The 27,372-nt window shown below is 45.0% G+C and overlaps 1 protein-coding gene across 4 annotated transcripts in view; it reads left to right on the top strand.

The window, feature by feature from the left end:
- Positions 1-228: 228 nt before the first annotated feature.
- cacna1g (calcium channel, voltage-dependent, T type, alpha 1G subunit) overlaps positions 229-27,372 on the top strand; it is a 190,334-nt gene continuing 163,190 nt past the window's right edge. For all 4 annotated transcript variants that reach the window (XM_072712211.1, XM_072712212.1, XM_072712213.1 and 1 more), the window contains exons 1-2: positions 229-934; positions 1,695-1,993. In XM_072712211.1, the coding sequence (XP_072568312.1) occupies positions 1,702-1,993 (292 nt within the window). In that variant the 5' untranslated portion in view covers positions 229-934; positions 1,695-1,701. The remainder of the gene's footprint in view (positions 935-1,694; positions 1,994-27,372) is intronic.

Below are 27,372 nucleotides of genomic sequence, written 5' to 3' on the forward strand. Positions count from 1 at the left end.
TTATAATAAATAATTGGTCCAATCGTCTCATAGGTTCGGTCTTTCCCAGCTTTTTATTGGGTAACAGTTGACAATAAGATTCCAGCTGTTTACCCCCCTTTTGCTGAGCGTTAATTGACGTCAGCTGCAGCCAATGAGAATGTAATTTGGAGCTTTCCCGGCTTCTGCTTGGTAGAGAGGCGGGTAAGGAGGTGGAGATATGAAGTTGATTCTGAATCCAGCTGTGAGGCTGCTTGGATGAGGGGATTGGTGCCACAGTCCGCTTCGCCGACTAACGGGATCTGGAGAGACTTTTGTTTTCCTATTTTAATCGGCAAAAACTAACTATACATAGACACATTATCTGAGCATTTATTCACATCTTTGGCTATACATCTGATCGCGATTTGTGGTAGCAAAAAAAGGCTGCAACCTGGATATTTGACTGGTGCCTACACAATACTTGGTATTAAAATGTTTCCTTTCATTTATAAACAAGTATCGGAAATTTCATACTGGCTTTAAATACAGTTGCGAAAACTGGCTGGGCGAGTCGAATGACAAAAAGTAATTGTGATTCATTATTTAAAATATTTATTTATATTTAAGCCGAGCTGCTCGTCTTGCTGCCGCTATTTTAAACACAAGCGAAGAGGAATTAACGCAACGCTTTTGTCGGGGATTCAGCAACAAGAGATTTCTTCGGATGTGTACAGATCTCAGAGATTCAGATGCTAAAATCATGGGAATGAAAAATCCATGACAACTAGGATCGAAACCTGCTTGAAGAGCGATGCCCATAGAGCCGCTTCTGATTTAAACCGCACCTGGAAACTCACCCCGTGCGCCCGACTTTCCGTATTATCCCCCACTTATTCCGAGCTGCACTTTGTGTCCAGTATCGATCATGCGATGACTGAGCTCGATTTGGGAATATCTGCGGTGACAATAACAGGTAGGTAATGCACAAGACGTCTGTACGCTTTTCCTTTCTTTTTAACTGTCGGCATCAGAATGTCTTTTTAAACAGTTCAAGCACTGACTTGCAAAATATTACACATCTTGATAAAGTTTCCTCCTGTGATACATTAATGGGAATTGTTGCAAATTTGACTGTGGTTATCGAAGATAATCGATATATTTAAACGCGCTCTTCCGTTAAACATTCATGTTAATTCGGATCCGAACCCAGCAGATAAGCGGAATTAAATGACTACAAGTGCATGTGAACAATTTGTTTTTGTTACTAAAACTGTTTATTATGCATTATTAATATGACAGCGAAAGTAATAATGTGTAATGGATATACTTAATATTCTATAAAAAACGAAAACATACCATTAATAGGAATGTAGTTGTATTCACTCCATCGTTAACTTGAAATGCAAATCGCATTAAAGGAAAATGAATAAAATACATTATTTGTATGAAAATAGGTAGTAACAATGATTATATAACCACTGCGCCCATTTTACCTGGTGTTTAGACACCTACTAATTTATAGCCGCTTTAGCATTCTCCAAGACCAGTGAAGATGATCAGTGCGCGCTCAAATTAATGAAGACAAACATTGCATAATACTTTCACATCAGGACTGACTTTTACCACCCCCACCCCCCGCCCAAAGATCTGGATTAGATGCTTGCGTAGTAATTAACCGAGAAAAGTCAGATGTCAGCCTGTTGTTTCCTAAATCTAATCCTTGCGCTTTTCAGGAGGTGAATGATGGCCGAAGATGGAGGAAATCCGTCTGAGGACCGTATGGTGAGGGAAGCTGAGGGCAGGTCTTCCCTCCCCAGGACCTTTATCCGACTCAACGACCTGTCCGGCAGCGGGGAGCGCAGCGAGGCGGAGACTGTTGGACCCGGGACGAAGGAGAGCGGAGCCGCAGCGGAGGAGGCATCTGCCGGCGGCGGGGAGCCGTTACCCTATCCATCTTTGGCACCGGTGGTGTTTTTCTACCTGAAACAAACCACTCGGCCGCGGAGCTGGTGTCTGAAATTGGTCTGCAACCCATATCCTTTTTATTTCAAAACGCAACCCAATCACTTCATTTGGAAGTCTTATACGCACAGCCCTATGCGCACACCTGGAAAGGTAGGACTTACACCTTATTTGGTTACTTGAGTTACAGTCTCCTATGGAATGGTTAAAACTACATTTTTTTCAGCCATACAGTCAAGAAAGTGTGTTTAAAAGTCGGTTAATACACGGTATGGTGTTTCCAGTTGAAACCAACCCCAGATCACTTTGATGAGACGGTATTGCGGCGCATGCGTGTGAGATCAGCGGAATTTGGCTCCCGAAGCTTCTCTGCACTTGATGCGTTGGCATCACATCTACTAACTCTTCCACCGAGTTTTGTTGCATCTGCTTATAGTCATGTGTTTCCTAACGGTTCTTCCCCCATGATTACCCTTTAAAAATAGACATCGAACAAAACATAAACACCTCGCTAATTTTATGGCTTAATTAACGATGAGAAATCCAGCTCCTTTTATTCAAATGAACGGAATGATTCTAACCCTCAGAGCGGAACTGCCGACAACGTGATTTTCTTGCATCACAACGCAATGCAGTTAAGTGGTTGATCGATATGCTATATATTGGAACTTATATAATTACCTTTCAGGGTAAGGTTTCTTTTAGTGTGGGCATACTACTGTATATGTATTTTTCCTTTTTAAAATATTTTGAGTAAAAGCACTGCTTTTGTCGTCAGTTCAAACAACATTTGTCACATGTTTCCGTAGGTAAGACGCAAAAATAAGACATTCCCTTGTTGTACAGTGGAACAAAACATCTGTATACAATATGTTTTACACATATCGTGGTTGATATAGTGCCCTGCATGAAACTCGCTACATGAGATGCATGCTGTAGAGTAGCTACCAATTGATTTTAATTACAGGAAACATTCATTATGTAAGGGCAGTTTTACCTTAACGTCTATAACTGCCTTAATTTTATACAGATTATCAGTTATAGGTCAGATTTACTGTTTTCTGACATGGAATACAATACCAATATAGTACCATATCCCATAATATTATCATTTAAGTGTATCATGCTTAGTAGTTAAGAGTTTTGCTGCTTTTACACCTATGAGTTATTGATTTCTGTCTCCATCCAGTTGTTGCTAGTGAATGCAGACCACACCAGAATGAAGTATTTCAATGTGCTGTGTAACCTTGGAGGATGCAGAAGTTAGGAGTCTTTCATGCTTATAGATTATTAGCCTAACAATGTTATACGACTGGCATTTCGCATTGGCCATTGTTGGAGTATTGTATCTTGGAATTGCGTGCTTTCACAAGCAAATCAACATGGGGTTTTTATAAAGAAACCGTCTTCGTTTCAAGTGACCTCAAGCAAAGGGAAAACAAGAACAAAAATGCAATAGCATCTGTCATTAATACAGTCATCAGGGGTGTATGACAAAAATGTAACATTACAGAATGATGAGAAGCAGTTGAGTACCCTTTGGGAACGTAGCTGGAGGGGGGGGGGGTGATGTGAATCCATTTGTGATGCTACTGTGTGCAGGTGTTTGTCGGTAGATGTTGGGCTGCAACATAGTGGCAGGAGTGATCACCTCTTCTCCTTTTGTATCTTAAGCTCTTGTTTTAACTTGATTGCTACCCAGATAGTGCTCTAGCTGAGCTAATTCCACTCTTGCTCCCCTCTGTCATCCACCTCCTTACTTGCTTCTCCTGCTCTTCCAAGGGATGTAGACTGAGCTGGACTTGGACGGGTCTGACATGGTGGCTACCTGAACCACAGCTGTGTTCGGTCTTGCCACAAGAACATTAGGCCAGTGGGAATAGCCCAGTACACATAGAGATTGATGGCTGATCTGCAAGATGTATGTAGTTTTGAATGGAGGACATTTTGTCTTGCAAATCGAACCAAGTAGCCTGGTGTTTATGGCTGTAGTTTCGAGACCTAGAGATTGTTGGTTGGCCTCTTGGAAGGGACCTGGCTTGAGTAAGGTGCATAACCTGAATTGCTCTAGTGAGGATGTCCAGCTGTTTATATGAGTAAAATAAACAAGTTGCTTTGTATAAATGTATCGGTCATTGAACTGAACGCACTTGTGACCAGTAATTTACAATAATAAGGCAGGGATATTCTGTTGTACACTTTACTAAAATATTTACTTAACTAGCTGCTTGAATAGAGGGAAAATCTCGTTGCGTACTAGGCCTAACCATAATGGTCTCACCAAAAACTGTGTCAGAAGAGAAAAAATGTATTTGTTGTACAAAAAGGAATGAAATTCATGTCATTTACGTTACTCTTCCAGACTAAACAATTCATGAAATAATTCAAAGTTCATCAGGTAGCATTACACTGAAGCACAGGCTAAATTTAGTCGCCCCCTTTCCCACACCCCCAGGGTACTGTGTGTTTTCCTCATTAGGAGAGCGTTTCGAAACATCATCAAAGAAGGAGCTGCTTCTCCATGAATCTAGTGGTTTGAATATTTGGGGGAAAGTAATTTCGATGTGTAGCCATATCGGACTTTTTTTTTTTGTTCTCTGTTTGCACAAGTATGCATTCACAGGTGGAATCGATGAGCAGAAGGGAGAAAAATGTGTTAAAGGAAGAAAAAAAGCCACATGAATACATCAGCAAGAGCCTCCGCTTTCTTTGTTTGATATTATTGAAGTCTGAGGAGGTGAGACGGGACACATCTGTAGTTTTAAACAATTAATACTGTGCGATTGATTAGGACTAGGCCTGATCCTGACACTTCCTGCTCTCCACAGAGCCATCGGACTCCCTGAGCCACCAGGGATTTTGGAGCGCTTCATCTCCATGGTGATCATTGCACAAATAAAGCCAAATTAACCGGGTTCCCTGTGGAAGCAGGTCAGATGCGTGGGTGTCTCTGCCTCCCGTCTGGCTTTTACCGGGGTGTGGTCCTTTGCTTGGGCATCGCATCTGAGCACATTTCCTGAGGAAAGAATTCTCTTTTGGACTGTCGTGTTGGCCTGGACGCGCCGACGTCTGCCTCCAGACTCTTTCTTATTCCTCCCTGGAAACCTGATAAGTCTGCAAGATCCGAGAAACGCAGCCTAGTACAATACAGGCGCTCAGCCTTCCCCTCCGCCTCCCTCCTCGCCAGGCCCCATTTCCCCCTTATATTGTTCTTTCACCCATTCTCCCTTCTAGAGTATACCCCCCCCCCCCCCCATTGCCCTTCCTTCACGAATGCACCAAACAAACAGTTGGGCCAGAAAGCTCGGTGCAATCCCACTGACGTTCCCTGCTACAGAGGTGCATGACGTCTGGGACTCCTCAGAGTCTTAACATTTACATATTTTTGAAATCTCGTCATTTTCGTTTGTTTTTTTTTTCGCCTTTTGAAAAGGGATCCGGGAACCTGTCGGCTCAGGTCCAGAGACAGACCCGAGGAAGACCTCGTTAAGGAATACCGTGACTGGCCAATGAATCGAATCCTTTTTTTTTTTTTTTTTTTTGAGGTGTTGGGCTTTGCGGGCAGGCCTGCTGAGCGGATGACGGCTCCACCCACGGTAGAAGGCCTGCACAGTTCCAGCTCCCCGTTGTTTTGTCTGCCAGCATATCAGCATAAATATCCATATTCATATTGCTCCACAAAGTTTTGAGGAGACCTTTATTGTTATTTATTTAAATATCTGTTTTCTTATTGAAATTTTTGTGGGCTGAGATTAGTGCTGGTGTCTTGATGGATTGTGCTTGTTAACCTGGATTGAGACTGGGTACTGCAAGATCTTTGGTGCTGTAATATCTTTGCAGAAGGAAAAGCATTCCACGTTGGCATTGCATTATGTTGTCTAGTTCTGTGGATCAGAACCGAATGATACTCAGGACCAGTGTCAGTAGATGGCCTATGTATTGTATTCTGGCAGTATGCAGGCAGTTATAAAAAAGTAGCCGGTTTAATCACTCTTTTATGTAACCACATGAGATCTATCTTGCCATGTGTGATGCGGACAGTTGCACTTCCTGTTCAGGATCTGACAAGCGCTGTCATATGCTCCCCCGCCCCCCCAACCCGCTTTCGAGTTTTCTCCTCTGGCGCTCGGGTTAGGACATTTTGACTGAGAGCATGCCTCGGTTTGGCAGGGTTGAGGAATTTTCATACTCTGGTTTGGGGGAGGGGTTAGGGATTAATTGTTTTCTTTTTTCGTTTTTTTTCCCCCTTTTTTCCAGCAAAAGGCAAGGTCATCACGAAGTCGGAAGGAGTCGCATAAAGGATGATTTCTTAGTGCCACACGTTTCCTGGTCCATACAGCAAACATTATTAATGCTCCATTATTATTGGGTTTCTTTGGCACAGATGAGACAGCAAGCTCATTAATTACCAGTGTGTCTCCCCCATTCTCGCGCTTGGTTGTTCCTTATATAACCGCGCGGTCGTTCATTACAGCTCTGAGAGCTGCCGTCGGCCCTCCCGGCAGGGGCGTCCCCTCGGTGTGCCGAGCTGGCCAGCCACACCCCGCCCCCCCGTGGTCAGCCACCTAGCTGAACTCCTCACTTGGGCTTCTCCAGAAACCCCAGAGCGACAGCGTCCCGTCCCCCCCCCATGACACGGCATCAGGCCTGTCTCCCTCCGGACGTGGAGTGCAGGCGTGTGAGCGTCCACTCGCGGTCGCTGTCAAGCTTCTCGCCGGTGCCAGGAAGTTCTCACGAAGAACTTCGGGACCGCTGATGGGCTCATAAATTAATGTAATTGGACAGCGGTGCAGCTGCTCGTGGGATCCATAGGTGTCGCCTGACAGCCGAGACCTGGACCACCCCCCCCTGAGCTCCCGTTACCGGGCTCCGTGCCGTGACTGAGGACACATCGGATTTTTCTCTGTGTTATTGATTTAACACCACAGTACCATGCGTCTGTGGCCTAGTTTCACGGTATGCTAGCAATTTATTGCCTCTGTTGCAGGAGGGAGCAGGACGGGGGGGGTGCAGCCACTCGCATTTTAAGCTGCGTTTTGTACTTGTAATGCTCGTCAAATTACATTTCTGTCAAATCTGGCAATGGAGCTCTACCTTCTGGCGCGGGTGCGCCACAGAGCCGTGGGCCCAGAGCGTCCGGCAGGACCCTCACAATCACCCCCACCCACGCGCATGTGTCGGGCAGCTGCGGGGTGTCGGAAGTCACTCCACCTATCTCTCTCCTTGCTGGCGCCCCTACCCCACCGGGAGAGCTGTGAACAGACACCCGTCGGCTTATCTGACTTGTCCTCCGAATTCCCAAAAACAGAAAGTAGAGCGGACACTTACTTAATCGGCAGAAAATGCATCCCGCTCCATGAGTGGAAAACCCACGTTGGCCGCAGTGTGACGAGAGTGATTTTGGAGAGTGATTTTGGAGAGTGATTTTGGAGAGCGTTTTTAAGAGGTGAAAAGGAGGTTCCGGCCAAGAATTTTTTTTACATTCACCCCCCCTGCTCTGTATTCCTGTCCACTTTTCGTGCCTCTTGCTGAAACGTGGTATCTGTCAGAGGTAAAACCCTGTGCTGCCCATGTCTTCGCACCTCTACAGCGGCACTCTTGCCACCGACTGTCGTCATGCAAGTTCTGCCTTGATGTTGCTTGTGACCGGCGGGCCTTGCTCACGTTTGACTCCGGTCCCCTTTTGTGTAATGCCTGGGGGTGCGTGAGTGTGTGCGCGTGTGTGCGCGTGCATGCCTTTTCGCCTGCGCGGTATCGGGGACGTACAGCGCACCTAATTAGAGAGGAGCTGCACTCCCTGACGCGCTCTTTGCTTCAAAGGCTCTGAGAGTCCCAGCACTGACAGCAGGGGAGGCAGGGAGGTGGGCTTGCGGGGGCAGAGATAGCGGGAAAGGGGGGGGGGGGGGTGCCAGCACATAGCCCATGACGGGTGGCACAGTGAGGAGGAATCCGGAATCCGCCAGTTCCGCTGTCCAAAGAGGCCTGGGTTCATCGCTGCATTCGTCTCGTCCGCAAAAATTCCCCGGTTTGTCTGCGGTGCCGCCTCCAGCCGCCCGGTAGAGTCCCGCTCTTCGCGCTTGTTAAACAGCGGCTCTGCTTTTCTGCAGGAAGCGATAATATAGCGAAGTCTCACCCCCGTCCCCGTCCCTCCTACTGCCCCCCCCCCCCTCGCTACGCTCTCCGTCACCTCTATCGTTTCACCTTCTGACATTTACCCTTGGGGGGGGATCCCGAGAACGTCCCATTCAGGCCGTTTTGCCGCTGTAGCTCTGTCAAATCGCTGCATCCAGAATGTTTGCTTATTGATCACCCACAGAATTCAGAAAACGAGTAAACGTAATAAAGATAATCGCATTCCTCTATTCAACTTCTAACCACTTGTATAGAGATGCAGTGAGGTAGGGGACCCCCTGGACAGGATGTCTGTCCAACATACGGCTCAGACATAATGACTTATGTGTTCTTGGAGGAGGTCTATACAATATCGGGATAATATGCAAACTCTACACGTACGGAGTGGGGGCGAGATTTTAGTACCCAGCCTTAGGAATGTGTGGAAACATTGCTGCCCGCTGATCTACTGTGCCACCAATAATGGCGTCCCTAAAACATATGTATATACTGTGGCTTTGCATAAGAGACTGGCTTCTTTTGCTTTTGCGGCCGCAATGCTGGGTTGGGTTATTCTGCATGCATGAGTCGGCGGCTTCACAGCTCGGGGCCTGTTACTCGGGCACGTCTACATGCCAGCTGTTCGAGCCGAGAGGGAGGCCGTAGTTAGCGTGCCACTAATCTCATGCTGCGACGCCCTTTCTCGCCCTTTCTTGCTTGGCGTGGAGCAGAAGCAAAAGAAGAGTTTAATGCTACAGGTGTGTCGTGGCAGGAAGTCAGGAAGAGGCCGCCTTGGCGCACAGAGAGACACAGACGTGCACATTTTATTGGTCAAGCTATTTTTATATTGGTCATCCAAGCAGGGTTTGGTTTAATGGTAGCATTTGCCATGCTGCATTCCCTACCTGGAACCCTACAAGATATAAGTGCTCCATTAAAATGAAAATACGTTGGCCTGTGTTTATTTTATTCTTTCGTTTCTGTTGTCAAACATGACGTTTGCTTCCCTTATGACTCCAGCAGCCTTGTTAACAAATTAATTGGCATCCATGAAAAAAATACACACACACAGAGGATGGGACCCCAGCAAAGAACTGGGCCCCGTCTGCGAGGCCAGACTTTTACAGACTTGTTTTCTTTGCCACGTCCCTCCGTCTCAGTATCTGGAGCGCGATGCCGGCTCGAAATCAATACGCTTCTTCCTCAGCGTTTGTTATTGTTCTCTCATTACCGCCGTCCTGACGTGGTGGGATTTCAGTGGTGTGCTTCTTTAATCAGCGCCGTGAGAAGAAAAAAAGTTGAGCTGAGTGGGGGGTTTAGGGCCCCTCCTTAAAAAAGTCGAAGTAATGAGTCTACGTCGGTGCTGGTGAAATGCAGCGTCTCCCTTTTCACCTCCTCAGTCCTTGTTTTTTTTTCGCCTTTCGTCTCTTTCACGCGACCGCCTTTCCTCCCACCTCAGCGTGCTCTTTCTGCCTCTCCCTCGCTCCCTCTCTCCTTTCTTCCTTTCGCTCTCCTTGGGCCGTTCCGTGAGATGTCTGTAAGTTTATATAGGAATCGGGCCAGGATTTTCCTACCATCTTTTTCTCATTAAAGTATCGTAGCAGAGGGGAGCTACGGGGAATGGCATGATGCGGACTGGGAAGGAGGTTTGGCATGTACTGCATGTTACCCCGACAAACCGGATTCCCAATCCGGTTACCTCCGGTTACTCTTTGATTTCTTTATAAGTGAATTATTCAACACCCTCCCTGAAAAAGTGTGCGGTATCCCTCACTTTTATCGGTGACATACCGGCTTTTATCTTGACGGCGTCTCACTCTCTGGGAGCCGCCAAACTCCGGTACCATGGCAGCGGCACTCCTCACTTGTGTGCCGTTTAAGGTTTTCGTTATTTTTTTTATTTTTTATCGGTACGGTTTTATAACAGTCCAAATGTTCAAATAGCCGACTTATTCTTGCACTTTTTTACCACCCCCCAGCATGTGTTTGTTATTGGGCTTTAACTTGCCATGACCAGAGTCTCTATATTGGGGTGGGGGGTGGTGGGATATCGTCCCTGCATCACTGTGGTGGGGCCTTCTCGAGTGTTTCGCTGCCGGCGTGGGGCACACGCGGTTGTCTCTCAGAGATACCCTTTTTAGGACGTGGCCGGCGCGGCCCGGCCGGGCCCAGGGCTCTCAGGTGCCGGTGACAGACGCCAGGGCTGGCTGCTGCTCTTATCTCACTGGCGGCTCAGCTCAACAGCCTGCTGAAGTCTCTCGAGGGTCCCTGTGTCACCACAACCCGTATCCGAAATCACAGCCCCGGACAGAACGTCTGGAAAGGAAAACAGAGGAGAAGCACCCCATCCTAGATAAAAAAAAAAAAGACCACAGTTATAAATACCTCCTAAGGTGGTCTAGTTATATAAGATTTGTGACATCTTCTCTGCTCAGCACGCTATAGTCTCTAAGTCTTTGCAAAGTAAGATGCCGAAGGCTCAATATTTATACCTCTTTTCTTCCGGTTTCCATAAAATCATCTTACCTTTTACTCAATAACCAGCTGTTGCGACTCATACATTGATTTCCTGTACTCCCCCTACCCCCGCTACTGGATTCCACTCCTCCCTTACTCCTTTTTAGCCAATGAAGTGACTAATGAGAGAGGTAACATTAAACTGTAAAAATGGCGATCTAGCTCAAGGATGCCATCCCCCGCGGCATTTGTATTTTAAAAGATGGACTTGCATGAGATTCACCCTTGTATATTAGCTTCAGCTAGTGCTGAGCCAGTCCAGGGTGGGGGCTGGGGGGGGGGGGAGCATCCTCACAGTAATTACGACACGACACTCCATTACCCTTTATCGGGATTCACTTTGCTCCTGCATGGAACCTGACAGGCCGGCGGTGCATCAGCAAAGACTGTACATCGCCTCCCCAGCAAAGACTGTACATCGCCTCCCCAGCAAAGACAGTACATCTCCTCCCCAGCAAAGACTGTACATCACCTCCCCTGTTTCTCCGCGTGTCTCCATTTACATTTACAGACTGCGGGCCACTGCGGACCACTGCAGCCCACGGTCCAGGGGGACAGGACCTACCAAAAATGCGGCCATTTGGGGAAGCTTGGGTGTTTTAAAATGGCCTGGCAAGTGTTTTTTCTCTCTTTTTTTTGGCATTCGGACACAGTAGGATGTGACTGTCTTCCTCCTTATCCGCGGTAACACCACTCGCGAGGAAGACGGCAAGGCGATGAGGCAGGGCAGGCGAAACGTAAGGATGTGGAGCTCCTTTGCTGCAGGCAGCTAGGGGAGGTCTGTTTGGGGAATCACCTGCAGAGCTGAGGCTCCCCTCCCCCGGAGGAGGCCGCGGATCGCTTATCATCTGTCTCCCGAGAGAGGAGGCGTTCCTTCTGCTCCCGCCATCCGCGTGCCCCTGGACCGCTGCGGATGTAAGCGGCCGCCCAGAACACAGAAGCGTACGTGGCGGTCGATCAGGACTCCATGAAATATTACGGCAGTGTTGTAATATTGCCTCATATGATCTCATTCCCCCACACACCCCCCCAGCTCAGACCCTAATTGAAGTACAGTGTTACACTGGCGACGGGCTTCGCCGTGGTTTTCGGCCCGGCTGTCTGGGTGCATGTTGGGGGGGCTGGGGGGGGCGCATTCTGCGGCGCTGAGCCACTCGCCACGCTCGCTTTCGCTTTTGGAGGAGCAGACGCCGAGGAAGGGAACCCCTGCATGTCCTCCTGAGGGTGGTGGGGGAAGGGAGGGGTGGGGGGGTGGGGCTGAGCCTGCATGTGCTGACACAGGGAGAGTGGGGGGGGGGTGCCGCTCCTGCTTGGTGTCTCTCATTAACATTTTCTGTTCAGGATTTCCTATGAAATGTGGCTACAACAACAGCACCAGACCTGCCCTCCTCTGTCTCCCTCTCTCTTTTTTCTTCCGCTCTTTCTTTCTTCTCATTCTCTCGCTCTTTCTCTCTCTTTTTTGGAAGACAAAAAAAATGAAAAAGAAAAACTGAAAAGAAGAAGTCTGCTTTTAATTTACAGGAGAGCTGCGGCATAGGCGGGGGGAGTCCCCCAGGTCCTAGCCCCCCACCGCTTTGAGCCGAAGCTGCCAAACGGCTGTTAAACTCTTTAAAAAGAGCAAGATTGAACACATAAATAATTTCTATGCCTTTGGCAGTGGAGTATCACGTTTCGGGGTGAGCGTTTGCGATATGCTCTTTGCAGTATCCATCTTCACTCTGTCTGTCTGAGATAACACTTTGGGTTATTCTCTAGTTTTTGTCGTCAAGATTCAAGTGGATGCGTGTGTTTGGTGGGACTGAGGGGGAACGGGGCATCTGATAAGGCGCTTGGAAGGGGGAGTGCAGATGAAAGCAATTGGCTAGGGCTAAAATTAAGCAAAGGGTGTGTCACGCTAAATTAGTTCCCCCTCACTTCTACGCTTTCACAGGTATGGTTCCTGTTTGGGTAGCCTGATTTATATGATAATAATCTATCCATCCATCTTCAAAGCGCTTATACTGATCTAGATTGCTGTGGGGAGCCTATCTCCGATAGCACAGGGCTCAGGGAGAGGGTGCAGTTTTAATGGGATGCCAGTTATAAGAGGGATTATAATTAATAAATACATTTCGGGGTGGTGGTTGTACTGGCCAAACCGATGAACGGGGCACATGTTTCAGTATGTGGGCTTTTTGTGTGTTCCCCTGTTTGAAACTCATCTTCATGCTCTCAGGCGTCTCACTGTACAGTATCAGGCCGCATTGTACCAGTCCCCCGGAGTTCAGCCTCTACATCCACCGCTGCTCTGCTTTTTAATTGAATTTTTGATGAGCATAATGTGCCGCAAATTGGTTACAAAAAAGATGCCTAACCAGGGAACCAATGTGTAACTGTTTTACAAATATGATAAGGAGGGGAAGTTAGATCACGATGTTAAGCGGCGAAGCACATGTCGATTTATGCTCACTTTAATGCTGCTCTTTATAACTTTGCTTTTATGACTTGAAATAAAGAAGAGATAGCAATGAGAGACGCCGTTAATTGGAGTGTTAACAGCGAGGATGTGAAAGTAAGATGATGTTTGCAGTTTTCGGTGGCACTAGGTTACAATCCCTCCATCTGGACGTTTGTTTGAGTTCCAATACTAAAACTAGATTTGAAATATCCATTAGGTTTATTAATTGGCTGGCAGAGATTACAGAGTTTACTGAGCAAGATTCTAATTAACTTAATCAAGCCGGAAATCCCGTTCTGTGATCATTGTGCTTTTAAGCTCCTCCTTAAAATCATAGTCAAACTCAGTGAATGACAACATTGACAAGAAATGGTTCTGAAATTTAAAAATGAATGAATATTTATCTGTGAGGTCTCTGGACCAGTGTGCTGGAATTACCTGAGATCGCACCCCATGTCCAGTGTAGATAAGGGCACGCATAATCTGTTACTGCTTTCAAAGCGCAGTCCGCCAGCATTAACCTTGCTTGCGCTGTGTGGTTGTTTCATTAAGGCTGGGTTTGTTAGTCCCATTGGGACCACCTCACTAACTGACCAAACTAAGAAAAATTAAACAGATAATAATGCAGGGTCACATTAACCTCCAAAAAAGAACTCCATGCATTTAGCAGCTTCTAGGAACTGTGCCCAGAGAGGTTATAAACAGAATGCCCTAGAAAAGTTTGCAAACTGTAAACCGTGCTCTTGGTAGCACAGTGAATGACCAGGAAACTATAGCTAGTTGGTTCTTAGTCTCAGAAGATATCCTGTTGCTGTAGAATATCACACAGTGTAAACTGTGCTGGTGTAGAGTATCTGACTGCAAGCCATGCCAACTGCTTTGGCTGAGAGTGTTTGGTAAGCAGCTAAATAATCCATCCATCCATCTTCTGAATTGTGAGTGGTCCGGAGTCCCTCCCGAAGTCTACGGGCACAAGGCAGGGAACAACCCAGGATGGGGTGTCAACCTATCGCGGGGGCAGCCAAATAATTTGGAAGGAAAATGACTCCCTCTACCTTCATGCCTACTGTGAACTTATAGATGGTTATTATTTTTATCCATCCATCCATCCATCCATCCACCAACCAGCTGTCCAGTACAAGGACACATTGGGCACAAAGCAGGGCAATGGATGGTATTCCAGGCTTTTGCAGGGCTATTATTATTATCATTATTATTATTATTATTATTATCTTTCAGCAAGGTACTTGATCCAGGCTGCTTGGCCCCAGAAACAATCATGTTTGGATAAAAGCTGTTCCAAATACATAAAACTCTGCGTCTATAAATTAATTATATGCATGTATTACGCAATTGATTAAAAAACATGGAAAACCGAGGAGACAATTTGGAACGGATGTCGGCATCAGTGCATGAAAACATCAGCCGCTGGATGCCCGACGATGCCCCCATCATGCATCAGCCGCTGGATGCCCGGCGATGCCCCCATCATGCATCAGCGCTGACACCTGCCACCTGATTCTCTGATCTCCTCAAAGACTGACAAAAATACGGAAAAATGCCGCCACTCCAAGTGCTATTAAGCCACCCGTAGCCTGCAACAAATGTACTGTCAAAACATTACTGACAAAGACCCAGAAAATATGCAGCTGGGTTCAGCTTCTTTCTTCTGTGTTTTTGTCATCTGTAACAGAGACAGAGGGGCCACTTAAGCTAACGTGTTAGGAAAAGGCAGCTGATCCGGCCAGAACTTGTGCACGCTGTCTCGAGGGACGCCTCTTAGAGAGGGCCCCCCTTGCCACCTCACTCACCGCAACATTTATCTTGTCCCACAGAGTGTAATCATCTGCCTGTTGTTTTGGATGACTCTCTCAGGCCCTGCTTTCTGACATAGCTGTTTACGCACCTCTCCAGAAGAAGACGCATGGGCTGGGCACCTCTGGCCGTGAACCTGCTTCCAGGGACGGGGTGGGGGGGCTGCTATGTGTTTTGATTCTTATTCATAAATAGAGGAAGAGCTGACGGGAGCGACATACACCATGCCCCCAAGGTGCCGAGGGCGTCTTCAAGCGATTGATGGAAGTAGCTCAGTGTAATTTAGCAGTTTGAGCCCTACTGTTCCTGTGTGTGTATATGTGTGTGGGTGTTGGGGGGGGGGGGTGTTGTTTTATGGCCGATTGTAAGTAGAAACAGCCCTAGGTTGCATCTGGAATGAACATCCTATATTGCCACAATGTTCTGGCCATTGTGGAAACCGAAAAAAAAAAAAAAAAGATTACCTTTGTTTTCCTCTGCTGCGCTAAAGCAATAATAAGATGTACTGTTTCTGACTCTGAAGTATAAGTAATTTCTGAATAAATCCTCCCTTTTTTGAATATTTTGCTTCTGGGGTATCAAGATGTTGGGTGCATCTGAGCAGTGTAAGTGGCTTGGCAAGGTCTGGGGAGTTCGCAATATGGTGTTTTCTGTTCATTTATTTTTTTATATCTTTAAGCCACAAATTTGAGATTATTAGCCAAATGTCCCTATGTGCTCTATTATACCCTCAAAGGTGCTCTGGTCCTTATGAACTTGTCAGTTTTGTGATGATATTTTGTGATGATGAAAAGCACTGGACTTGCAGAGCAAAGCTGCCCTGAGCTGCAGCCAGTCTGCGAGAGCATCTGTTACCCAAGTCAGTGCTCTCCTTCCAACAGCCCCGCGAGTAGCTGAACGCCAGGAGGCAGCGGGCTGTCCGCTCTCCCCTTTGCTCCCGCTGTTCCGAAGGAGAGGGGGGCCAATGGTTCGATGTGGCAGAGAGGAGGACTGCGACCAAACGTTAAGGTTAACAAATGGCTGATAATCCTCAGTGCATCCTTTTCATCAGAACGAAGTGTGGCTGTTCCGTGATTTGTCGTAATCTTGGTGCCGAGGGCTAGAGAATGGCCCACCTTTGTCTTGTGCACTGGGTACCCAGAGGTGACGCCTGAGGGCTGGTACCAACGTCGGAGACCCGAAATACCGCTCTAACATTCTTAGCTCTGCCTTTCCCCCTTTCTCTCTCTTCCTTCCATTTCACTTAACAGGTTTTTCCATCCTTCTGGTATGCTCACTCTTACCTTCTTTAGCCAGGGTTGTCATGGTGATGAGCCCCCCCCCACCCCCCCCCATCAGGGGCTGGTTCTCTTCTCCAATTTATTCCCTCTCATTCCTATTCTCTTTTTCTGCAGCTAGTTTTCGTGTTATTGTTTCTATTGTTGCCACGGTTTCCTGTGCACCCCATGGTTAAGATGGAGCGCCGTTCCTTGTTAAGGGGTGCCAGTCAGTGCAGGATGACTGCCATAGGATGACTGCCATAGGATGACTGCCATAGGATGACTGCCATAGGATGACTGCCGCAGGAGTTTTGCCCATCTCAGATCTACGCCCCCATTGGCAGGAACGACAAAGGGAGGTGATGCAGGGAGTGGTAGAGGAATATGTAAATGGCTAGAGGGAGTCCTGGATTCTTTCCACTCCGTGGTTTTTATTAGCATAAAGGCTCATGCGTTCATGCTCGGCATTTCATGCCCCGGCCAGGTCCCATTTTTATCAGAGTCTGCGAAGTTGTTTACTGTCAGAAACTCACAGCTGATGCCCGGTGAAGTTCACCATGCAGTTTAATGAGTTTTTGCAGCTTTTGACATGGCGCCATATTGAAAGGGGACCACAGGAGTCCTCAGGGGGAGCCAGTGGGGCATTTGGAGCCCCCCCCCAGCAGTCTGCGACTTACCTGCAGTGGTACCGCTTAGAATCACGTGTTGTGTGTGCACATATGAACGTGTGCCTCATTATCAGCCTTACTTTCTGGCAGTGACACTTTGCGAAGGTATGTCATGGCCAGATATTGTTGTGTAGTGCTCTGGAGCGCATAGCATTTCATAATTATTCCTTATTTTTCTGAAGGAATCAATATTTATAGGCTAAAATCTTCTATTGTACAACCTACATCCAGCAGGGTATATATTTATTGCTAAGTCTGCTGAGCTAATAACTTAAGGCATCAGCCAAGGCAGCCAGTAAATAATTGCATGTGACAATGGCTCCAAACTTTAACTCATAAATTGCATTATAAGTTCCATTTCTCTTCTGTGATAGGGAATGAAAAAGATGTCTCCTGACTCAGCGTTTGCTTTCGTGGCCTTTCTTCTCAGAAATTCAGAATGAAAAGTGAAGACGTAGGATCGATCTAGTCAATCTATCTTAAATCACGGGCTTCAGGTCAAAACAAAGCTAACAAATGCTAATAAAGGACACTGATTGATAGAAATGCTAACAGATTCATATTAATGGCACATGTCTAGTTCACACAAGTATTTGGTTATTAAAGGTCGATCTTAAAATGACATTGAAGCCACTGTTCACAAAGATATACCATGATAACCTCAGTGAAGTAAAAACCTCAGCCAATGGGAGCTATCAGTCTCCTGCCTGGATTTTGGTGTCCTATTCCTAGCGGGCTCTTGTGTGCTAAATGAGCTCCAGTTCTGATTTCCATAAGCTCCCTTTTTGCTGAATGTAGCACTGCAATTAGGAGACTGGAATTGTCTTCAATAGGTTGCCAGTTCCAGGACCTGAACATGGTCCATAACTTGAATTAGTTTAGGAAATCTTCCCAGCTTAGGAATACATAACTCAGACTTTTTAAAATGCAAATGAAATTGAAATGCAAGATGATAAACAGCAGATTTAAAAATACATTCTGGATAAATTGCAAGTTAAAAAAAATTGTATGGTATGTAGGCTGTTTCAGGCAAAAATATCTGCTAAGCAGTGTTGTATTAATATTGGCAACCCACCAAAGGCAGTCTAAGTCTAGTTGAGGTTAGTTTCCAGTTAGATGATACCAGTGACCAGTATGTCTCTTTCGGACTTGTTTGTCCCCCTGCCAGGGGCCAATCCTGTATTTTCGATAACCATAGCCTGCATGCGGTATAGAATGATAAGCTGAATGCTTGAGCCTATGTTTGGGGAACCAGCCTAGCTTTTGCAGTAACTCTGCCACAACAATTAAATTGCAAAACATTAGACAAAAGGCATGTATCACTTTTCCCCCAAATCCCAGCTAAAACGTCAAGCCGCAGGGTTTGGGGCCTGAAGTCCAACTCTCTCTGAAGTCAAAGTCTGCTGCAACTGACTCATAGAATGGGAATCATGTAGACCCGTTAATTGAAAGGAGACAGTGGAATGAAAGGAGAGACAGCTACCCCCCCCCCCCCACCCCCAGTCCCAAACCTCCATTGTTAAAGAAACTTTGGCAGCCTTCTATTATTGCAAACTTCAGCCACACAAATCTCTGCCGATGAGAGAACGGCCCTGACATTCGCTTTGTCCTGTCCGGGATGTGGACTCTTGAAGCACAATTGAAAATTCCTCTCTCCCCCATAGCTGGTGTATAGCTATCAGGCTTCTGCAGTACAGCTCAGGTACACAGTTAAACATCTATAAAGAAAAGTAAGGGGAAGAAAGATAACGAGAAGGAGAGGTGCAAATGTGACCTATGTGACTAGGCAGCACTGACATGGGAAGACAAAACAGTGACATGTGACTCTGATGATGGGCATTATCCCACTTGGCAGTCAGGGGAAGACAGTGGCTGTGATTGGGGATGGAAGTGACGGCAGGGGTGGGGGGGGGGGCTATAGTGTATGGGAGAGGAGGGAAAATGCCTCCCACTCTGTGAGTGAGTCACACTGATGACTTACAGCTGCTCAATGGTTTTTAGATATGAATAAAAAATGTTCTTGCAGTAGCTCAAATCCAATGATATCTCTTAAACACTAATTCAACCACCTATGAGACCATTTGCTCAGTCATTTAGTGGAATTTCCCCATGTGACTACAATGCATAAAATACATATTTAATATTATATTGTCTCAACAGAATTGAGGCTTATAAATTCCGCTGGAAGAACACGGGCTTCTTTTCTATTTGTTTCAAATTTCAATGGATTGAATTATGCAATTATTATTGCAATTATTTAGCAGATTGAATAATTGATGCTACTTATTACTTAGTATTTCTAAAATTATCTGGAAAGAAGACACAGCTCTAAACTGCTGGAGATTAAGTTCATACAGTATGTGTCCTTCAGATCAGATATGAAGATGCTTTGAAGTCTTCTGTTTACTTTGTCTCTCAGGTGGAAGAAGATCTCTTCAAGAATTCTGGCCTAAGCATCAACTCCTCCATAAATGATTTTGGGTTTATTTAAAATTTTAAAGATTAATTTAAATTTTATGGCGCAGACAAGCCTGTGAAATGAACTGAAATACTGGGTAGAGAGACAAGGGCTTGCAGGTCACACGTCAGGAGGGGAAGTGCTGTCATGCCCTTCGGCAGGCAGCAGAAAAGCAGGAAAATAAAATTTAGTGATGAGAGCATCGTTTAATAAGCCGACGTGAACATCGCAGAGCCTGGGCTTTGTGTTCCTTAATCACCCACTGCTGCCAGTGCTGGAACTTATCACACCCACGCTGGACAAACTGGGCTGGATCCTCCTCAGACATTAGAAACGACAGAAGCTCAGGCACAACGTGAATTACTGAAACTGTTAAGGCTTCGACTGAGCATAATTTGTTTTTGTTTTGTTTTTTGGGTTTTAGTTAATCAGTGGGCACTTTCATCTGAAATAGCTATGCGATGGGCAGTTTTTCACATTAGCCATTGGGATGGCTAAATATCTTCAGAGAAACTATTCAGGGGAAGTATCTTGCTCAAGAGACTAACTGAGAGGTTCTTACTTGGACCAATATCCATCTCATTAGGAGATTTTGTCTGCTATCCTCTATGCTGTCTTTGCTACCAGTGCACTAATCGCTGTGTTGTTCCTGAGGAAATTTGTGCTCCTCAGACACGATCACATGGTAGCGGGGGATTGGTTTTACCTTTGGAATTGGCTAACAGTTATATTCCACGTGTTATTTAGTGTGAGTACTGAGGTGGTGTAAAGTGTGTTTTGTTGAAGGAAGGTAAGGAATTAAGGCCATGTTTTTAGTAATTTATAAACACATTCATAAAACATTATAAACATGGCTATAAATATTTATAAAAGGGCATAACACATTTTATAATTGATTATTATGCATTATGACTGCCTTATGAAGCTGTCACTTTTAATGCACTATTGATACCTTTATAATGCAATACAAAGCATCCTTAATACTTATACCAACCATTATAATACATTATGAGGGTTTCTATAGTGCATTATAGATGAGAGTTTCATAGAGCATTCATAATACATAATGCACAAGGGTATAATGTATTATGCCTTTTGATAAATATTTATAGCCATGTTTATAATGCTTTGTGAATGTATTATTATTTGTTATGAATGTATTTATAAATTACTAAAAACATGGGCTTAAGTAAAGTGTTACCGAATTATCTTCACTAGACACATACGCACACGCTTATTAGTTCACAGACTGTGTGGCAATTTAACAGCATTTTAATGCTGCACACCCCCCCCCTCCTCTCTGAAAGGAAACAATATCACTTTCTTACATAACTGTCAAGGGAAGACGACCGATTGGTGATTGTACTTCTTGAATTTAGCCAGGCAGTCTGCACATGGCTCATTCGGTATTAGAACTCCTTTTACGGAGAATTCATTGTGCTTGAGGAGCATTCAGTGGAGCTGGACATTAACATACGTGGACAGAAATCAACAGAGTGCGTGTCATATGTCATAGTTGACGCCTTGACGGGGAGATGAAGATAATAACCACAATCAATCCTGAAATGATCAAGATTAAAAATAATATTTACAGTGTTTTTGTAGAGATGAGGGGAAAAAAATGAAAGTGCTATTTCATTGATTCAGGTTTCTAACATGACTTGAACTTATGTGTCTGTGGCTGAACTTTACTGAGCCGCCAATAGCTCATTCTCAGTTTCCATACAAAAATTAATGTTTGTCATGAGAAGGTATATATCTAAGTATTAGCAGTCTATTCAAGTCAAGGATGATATGACACCTCTTTAAAGACCCATCCTCCATATAAAACAGAAATGAGTGACACATAGTAGGCTCAAGCCATTATCTGCATGCTTTTATTATATAATATGCGAGAAACCATTGTGTGCTCAAATGGAACTGACTTGAGTATATTAGGACACAGATTTATCCTCAGTATACCAGAGTAAACTGTAAAGTAAATGGGAAGTTTGCAGCTGTCGTACAATTTATAATGCAACAGTTTTGTACAAGCTAGTGTAAAATATTTTAGAAGTACACCGGTGTGGATCCTTACAGATCTAACAGATCAGCTTTGCATCCTAGATTTACAACTGTAATACACATATGAGTCCTGCTTTGTGAATATAAAATACAGTTGTCATGAGTATGAGATAATGTGAATAAAGAGCCGATTCACATGGTAATCTAGTATGAAACATTACATCTCAATGTGATAAAGGGAGCACATGCAAACTGTTGGGTAATTCAGGTCCAGAGAGTAAAAGTCCACACCAAGAATTTGTTTCAACCAACCAGTTGAGCATAAAGAATCACACTCACGGAGTATTCAACTGGTTGGTTGAAACAAAATCCCGGTCTGGACTTTTCCTCTCTGGACCTGAATTACCCAACTCTGCAAATTGGCACGCTGTGTTCACCAGAGAGAACGAGGTCTTCAGCCTTTGTTTTATAGTTAATGACATTCCATAACAGCTGGATAAGATGTATTACTGGTCTCCACAGTTAACAGAGTGCCATAACCACCCCAAGATGTTCTGAATTTTAGGATTCAGCAGAAGCACAGATACAGCGTCATTAATCACCATCCTCTGAAAGTGGGACCGCAATAACTACCCTCCAAAAGCCATAGCCCAAGCTACCGGCTGTGTCAGATTACTGTAACTCAGACCACTTTAGTGCCGCGTCCAGCGAGAGCGAGGACAGGTGTCTCCGTCAAAGGGAAAGGGCTCTCTTTCCAAGGCGCTGGCACAGGACACTGGCAAGCAGAGGGAACCATAGTGATGGTACTTGTCGGCGTAAGTGCACGCGGTTCCCTTAATTGAGCTGGAGGAAGGAACCCTTGCTGTCCCGAGTGACTCCTGCGTAGGCAGTATGCAAACAACTGGAGTGCGGCGATCAAATGCATCTGAGTAAAAAGCCCGCTTGAAGTTCAGAACCTCCACCCGTAATTATCTCAGTGGGAAAAAAAACAAAGCGAGCAGGTATGTTTGGAATGGGAGACAGACGGTGCCGTGGATAGATGTGTGTGGAGGATGTAAAGCTTGATTACACTAGCAGGCAGGCAGGCAGGCAGGCAGGCAGGCAGACAGGCAGGCAGGCAGGCAGGCAGGCAGACAGGCAGGCAGGCAGGCAGACAGGCAGGCAGGCAGGCAGGCAGACCCTACTGGTGTTTTTTTTAGTACGTGGTACAGCAGCAGCAGGCTGGCAAGGACTGTCAGGTTAAATGTGGCTTCAGAGCTGCCAGACAGGCTAGAAATTTGTCTTGGGAAGAGAGCGGCAAAATGGTCCCTCGCTGTCTCCCCGAGAACAATAAAACGACGATCAGCCTTAAACTCTTGGACTCGCTGTTAAAGAGATCTTACCTGTGCCACTGGAATTTACCTCCACTCTATGTCTTTTCAACCTGGAACGATGGACATGGCCTTCCTCCTTCGCTAAGTGTCCGCCATGTTCAACAGTCGTCTTTTTTTTCCCCTCAGTTTGACCATGAAGGCAAGCTTTGGAGTTAATGACCATAAATTACATTGAGTATTTGATGTTCCTTTAGTCAAATCCACTCTGAATTTGCAATGGACAATGTGTTTTGTATCCCTTTTATGTTGTGCTTGTGGATATTAAAATATTATGCTATATTACCATTATTATTCTCTGCAATCAAATGTGTGTCAAGTCCTGGCGACCATGTAGAAGATTCCTTCCAGAATTTTGTTTCTCCTGCCTGGGTCTTTAGACATTTCGTGGCTGTAATATTTAGGCCATATATTTCTGATATTCAAAGCAAAACAAGGACTAAAGGCAGCCCTACACACTTTAATGAAGGGAATTTCCCAAACCACACTACAACCTTCACCTCGATGTGTGAAATATATGACAGAGGGATAGAAAGACATCAACCAATAATAATGAAGCTGCTTTTGTTGATTAACTTAAATCACAATTAACACTACAGTTATATTTTTTCCATTATTCTAAGGTTGTATTTCTAGGTAATCATTTAAATTGCATACTGTGTTGTTGCCATGGAGATTTTGAGCACCAAATCACAGGTCTGATGCAGGTTTAGGGTGTTATTCATATTCTATAGTCTTAACCACTGAAGGCTTTCACGCTTTCAAAAGCAGCACCCTCCTTACCCCGAGATTAGCTCAGGATATCAGCAAATAACTACTGCCAGTTGTGAGACCAGAACATTCTTTCGATAACAGTGAAAAAAAGTATCCGATCTGATTGGAAGTTGGGTCAAAATTGTTTAAATAAGCATGATTTTACAGTTTTTGGACCAGACACAAAAATAACAACTTATTTTGGTGTTTCCTTTGCCAGAGGGGGAAAAGTGGAGGGGATATGATCACACCATCTGAATTCCTTTCATTGCTTGAGCCTCTGTAAAGTTGTTTTGCCTCAGCCTAGCATGATAGTAATCGCTTTGCAGATTTAATAGTCGTGACTGCTGGATTATATGAAAGGAGACAGGGGGAAGGTGGCCACTGCTGGCCTTTCGCTGTATCACTGTTACCCGAAAGTGAAAACACCTGTCAAGCTCATAAACATGCTGGCTAATTCTTTAGCCACTTGACAAAAGGCCTGCCACTTTAGCTGCCCAGAAATGCCAACCCAGGGCTCCTGTCATCTTTAGCACTCTGCATACTATTTCTGAAATTCAGATTAAGATCTTCGTATATATATATATATTTTTTTTCCCTGTAGTTAGAGAGCGAGTTCATTTTTCCCTCCTGAACACAAATGCTTCTAATGCACAGTGGTTGCCATTGAAAGGACTTGGACCGGCTTTAGACAGGCTGTGGCTGTATCATATTGTTTGTATTAAGGGAGAGCAGCACTAAAAGACAAATTAAATGTGGTGGTTGGAGCACTTTGGGGGGATGGTTCTCTCCTTGGCACAGCCCTCAAAACATTACCCCTCTCTGGCTCTGCAACTACTCCCAGTGCACGCCATCGGCCGAGAGCACTGGAATTTCAGCCTGGATTTGCCCCAGCAATTCATTCCCTCAAAGTCCATCAGAGACAATATTTAGACAGCAGCCAAAGATTATTATATTGTGAGGTCTGTCTTACTGATGTGTCTGTTTTTTTCCCCCTTAAATCTGGAGCTACTTGATGCTTTTCTGAATCGTAAATTTCTCTCAGCTGCCAGAAACAGCAAGATCTCCAACCCGTTTGGAGACCATGTTGCAGTTACTGTTGAGTTACTGTTTTGTCGGTACCGGTTTTAGTGTTGCACTTGGTACCTTTAAAAATTTAGGAATGAAAAGTCATGTCGCCAAAAGTCTGGCCAGTTCTTAGCACCTTCTAGACTTGATCCAGAATGAGAGCTGCTTGAATTAAATGTAGCATAGACCCTCACTGGCTATCAATCCCCCTGAAATAAACTCAAGGAGGTAGCGACAGATTATTTGTCCCCAGGATGTAATACGAATCCTAAAAGTTTCTGGGGGTGAGCAGCAAGGCAGGTGGGGGTGGGGGGGGGAGTAGTTAATGTCATGGGGATGATGGAGCCCCTCAGTGTAGGACCTGCAGAGCATTTCTCTGCGCACTGCCTCTGAGCCCGTACAGCCTGAGAACGTCCCTGGGCGTGCTCACTGGAGAGCTCTGGATAAGCATCCGATCCCCGCGAGGCCTGCCCGGTATGCGGCCCCTTCCATATCTCCCTCCTGCTGTGGGACTCAACACACTATTTATTTCCTTCGTCCCTCTTTAGAAACAAACACAAACAAAGCGGAAGAAAGAGCGAGTCGTGAGTGCCGAGGATTCTACAGGGACGGCGTCACGCGGGTATGATGAACGTCTGACGGTGCCGTGGTTTAGCGCGGCAGAACAAGGGCGCACTCTGTCTGCCATGCCGTCGAGGTGTCCAGGAACGCCGTGAGGAGGCCACTGAGCCTAGACAATCCCAGAGTGTCCGTTTTATTATGGAAGTGACATTTACTGCATGATTAGATTGTGAGACTGAATCCACAGCTCCTCAAAAATGCACATCAGACCAATTATTAGTCAATTAATTTAAAGAAAAATGGAAAAGAAATACTAATTGCAGCTTCAATTCCTTAGACAAAACTTTTTGAATTGCACTGCGATTACATCAAATTTTTGAGATGTCTCACTTATTTTTAGATGGTAAGTTGTAGTCATACAACAATAAAATTGTGTAGTGTGAACTTTTTGAGATTTCTTTTTTTCCTTTTGTCTTTTGAGATTTGTTAGCATGTTGGACACTTTCTCAGTTAGGGTTGGCCATGCATGGCAGTTAGTCAGGTATTTATTAATAGGTCTGTTCCAGGGTTTTGGAAATCTAGCAAGATGCTCTGAATAAAGATAAAAGAAAAAGAAAGAAAACAACCTAGTGTACATAACAGTCCTAATGATGTGCACAAATGTTCTCTATCCCTGTGTCCAGAGTGTTTCCCCTTCAGCTTCCTCATTATGTTACTCAAATGAAAAAAAAAAAAAAGAATTTCTTGAACTGACGTCACTCTTGCTTAATCCCTTCAAACTGGTAATGTCCTGTAAAGGCTGACGGGGGGGGGGGGGCAGGGGACTGCTATTTTAGAATTTTAGACCAAAGACAAACAAATCCAATAAGGGATCTTTCCCATGCTGCATCACTGGCACTGTGCACTAACTCCCATTCATACCAGGCAAACTGAATGATTCTAAAATCACTAAATGAGAAATGTAATGCAGATTTACACTAGCAGGAGTTACAGAAGCACCTCCCTTGGTTTTTTTATCTTCTCACTCATGGTGCTTTGCTTTTTGTAACCCCATGGCTGAGGCTGACATTCTTCTCACACCTTCATGCCCGCTAAGTCAGGCCATTTTTGATTTTAGTGTTAATTAAAGCAAGGTTCTCATTGTAGTGCTATTGACCAACATGTTGACCTGTATAAGAAATATGCAAATGGCCCTGACGACATCTTTTTCTTTGCCCTGAGGATGCGTCAGGGCAAATTCTGTGCTTAATACTTTCCTCTGTGAATTGCTTAAGAATATCTCTGAATGGTGCAAATGAATTTCTTTTTGTAGTTTTGGGGATAAGTGAAGATATTCTGTTATACTTTCCTGTTCAATCTATTTTTAATCAATGCATTTCCCAACACGGTTGCTCCAAAGAGTGTAACAAAGAATGAACTTTAGTCACATACTGACATACAACAGTTTGGTGCAGCAACAGTATAAATAAATAATGAATGAAACCCTGAAGGCAACAGAGGAGGCCCAAAAAACCTCTGGGGGTCCAAGGTCAACTGGCCGCTCAACCTCCCAGGCAGGCTAAAAATAAAGATGTCAGAAAGTGCTGTGTGTTTGTGTAGCGCTATCTTCCGTCACGCTGCCTGCAGCTCAGTCTTCTGCAGACCAGTCTTCAATAGGTTTGCCACCCGTCCAGGATTTTCCGGGACCAACCTGGATTTTGCTCATCTCTCCCGGAATCTGGGTCTTTAATAACGCTCTCATATTCAGTCAGAGCTAGAGGCCGATTAATAGAAAGAAACTATACTGTGTCTTTAGCCAATCAAACTATTTCATGACAAGGCACGCTGTACACAAGCTCTACGTAATCTGTGATGATTGCAGCATCGCACATTGCTGCCATATTCAAAGATTAGGTTAGTAAAAAAAGGTACATTATAAATGGCTGCCGGAACAGATCAAGAGGACAATGTAAAGTAAAATTCCAGCCAAAAAAATAATTAAATGCCTTAAAGCATACAAAGAATGGGAACAGAATTACATGTTGTAAAAACAGGGACTGATGTAAAATGTAGTAGTTAAAGTATTACTTCAGACTAAACTTTTTGTAGTTTTTGTATTAATTAGGATGGCGTGAGTATACAAACATGACCACCTTGGCGATAACTTCTACGCAGTGATACGATTGGTGTGTGGAGTTCAGTAATACTATAGTCTGTACATTAAACTACTCACTACAGAGTTTGTGGAGTATCTTTGGTAACCGTGTCATGATTTCTGGTGACAGACATTGCTGTTGAATTTTTCAAATGCATTTTTCTGGTGCTTTAATCACCACAGAAAGAGTGGCATTTACTCTCATTATATTCCAGAGAAGACCAACATTTCTATGGCCAATATCAGGGTCGCCAACTCTCACGCATCTGGTGTGACACACATTATCAGACTAAC

Source organism: Paramormyrops kingsleyae, chromosome 5, assembly GCF_048594095.1.
Source record: "Paramormyrops kingsleyae isolate MSU_618 chromosome 5, PKINGS_0.4, whole genome shotgun sequence".
In the NCBI taxonomy this organism is placed as follows: Eukaryota; Metazoa; Chordata; class Actinopteri; order Osteoglossiformes; family Mormyridae; genus Paramormyrops; species Paramormyrops kingsleyae.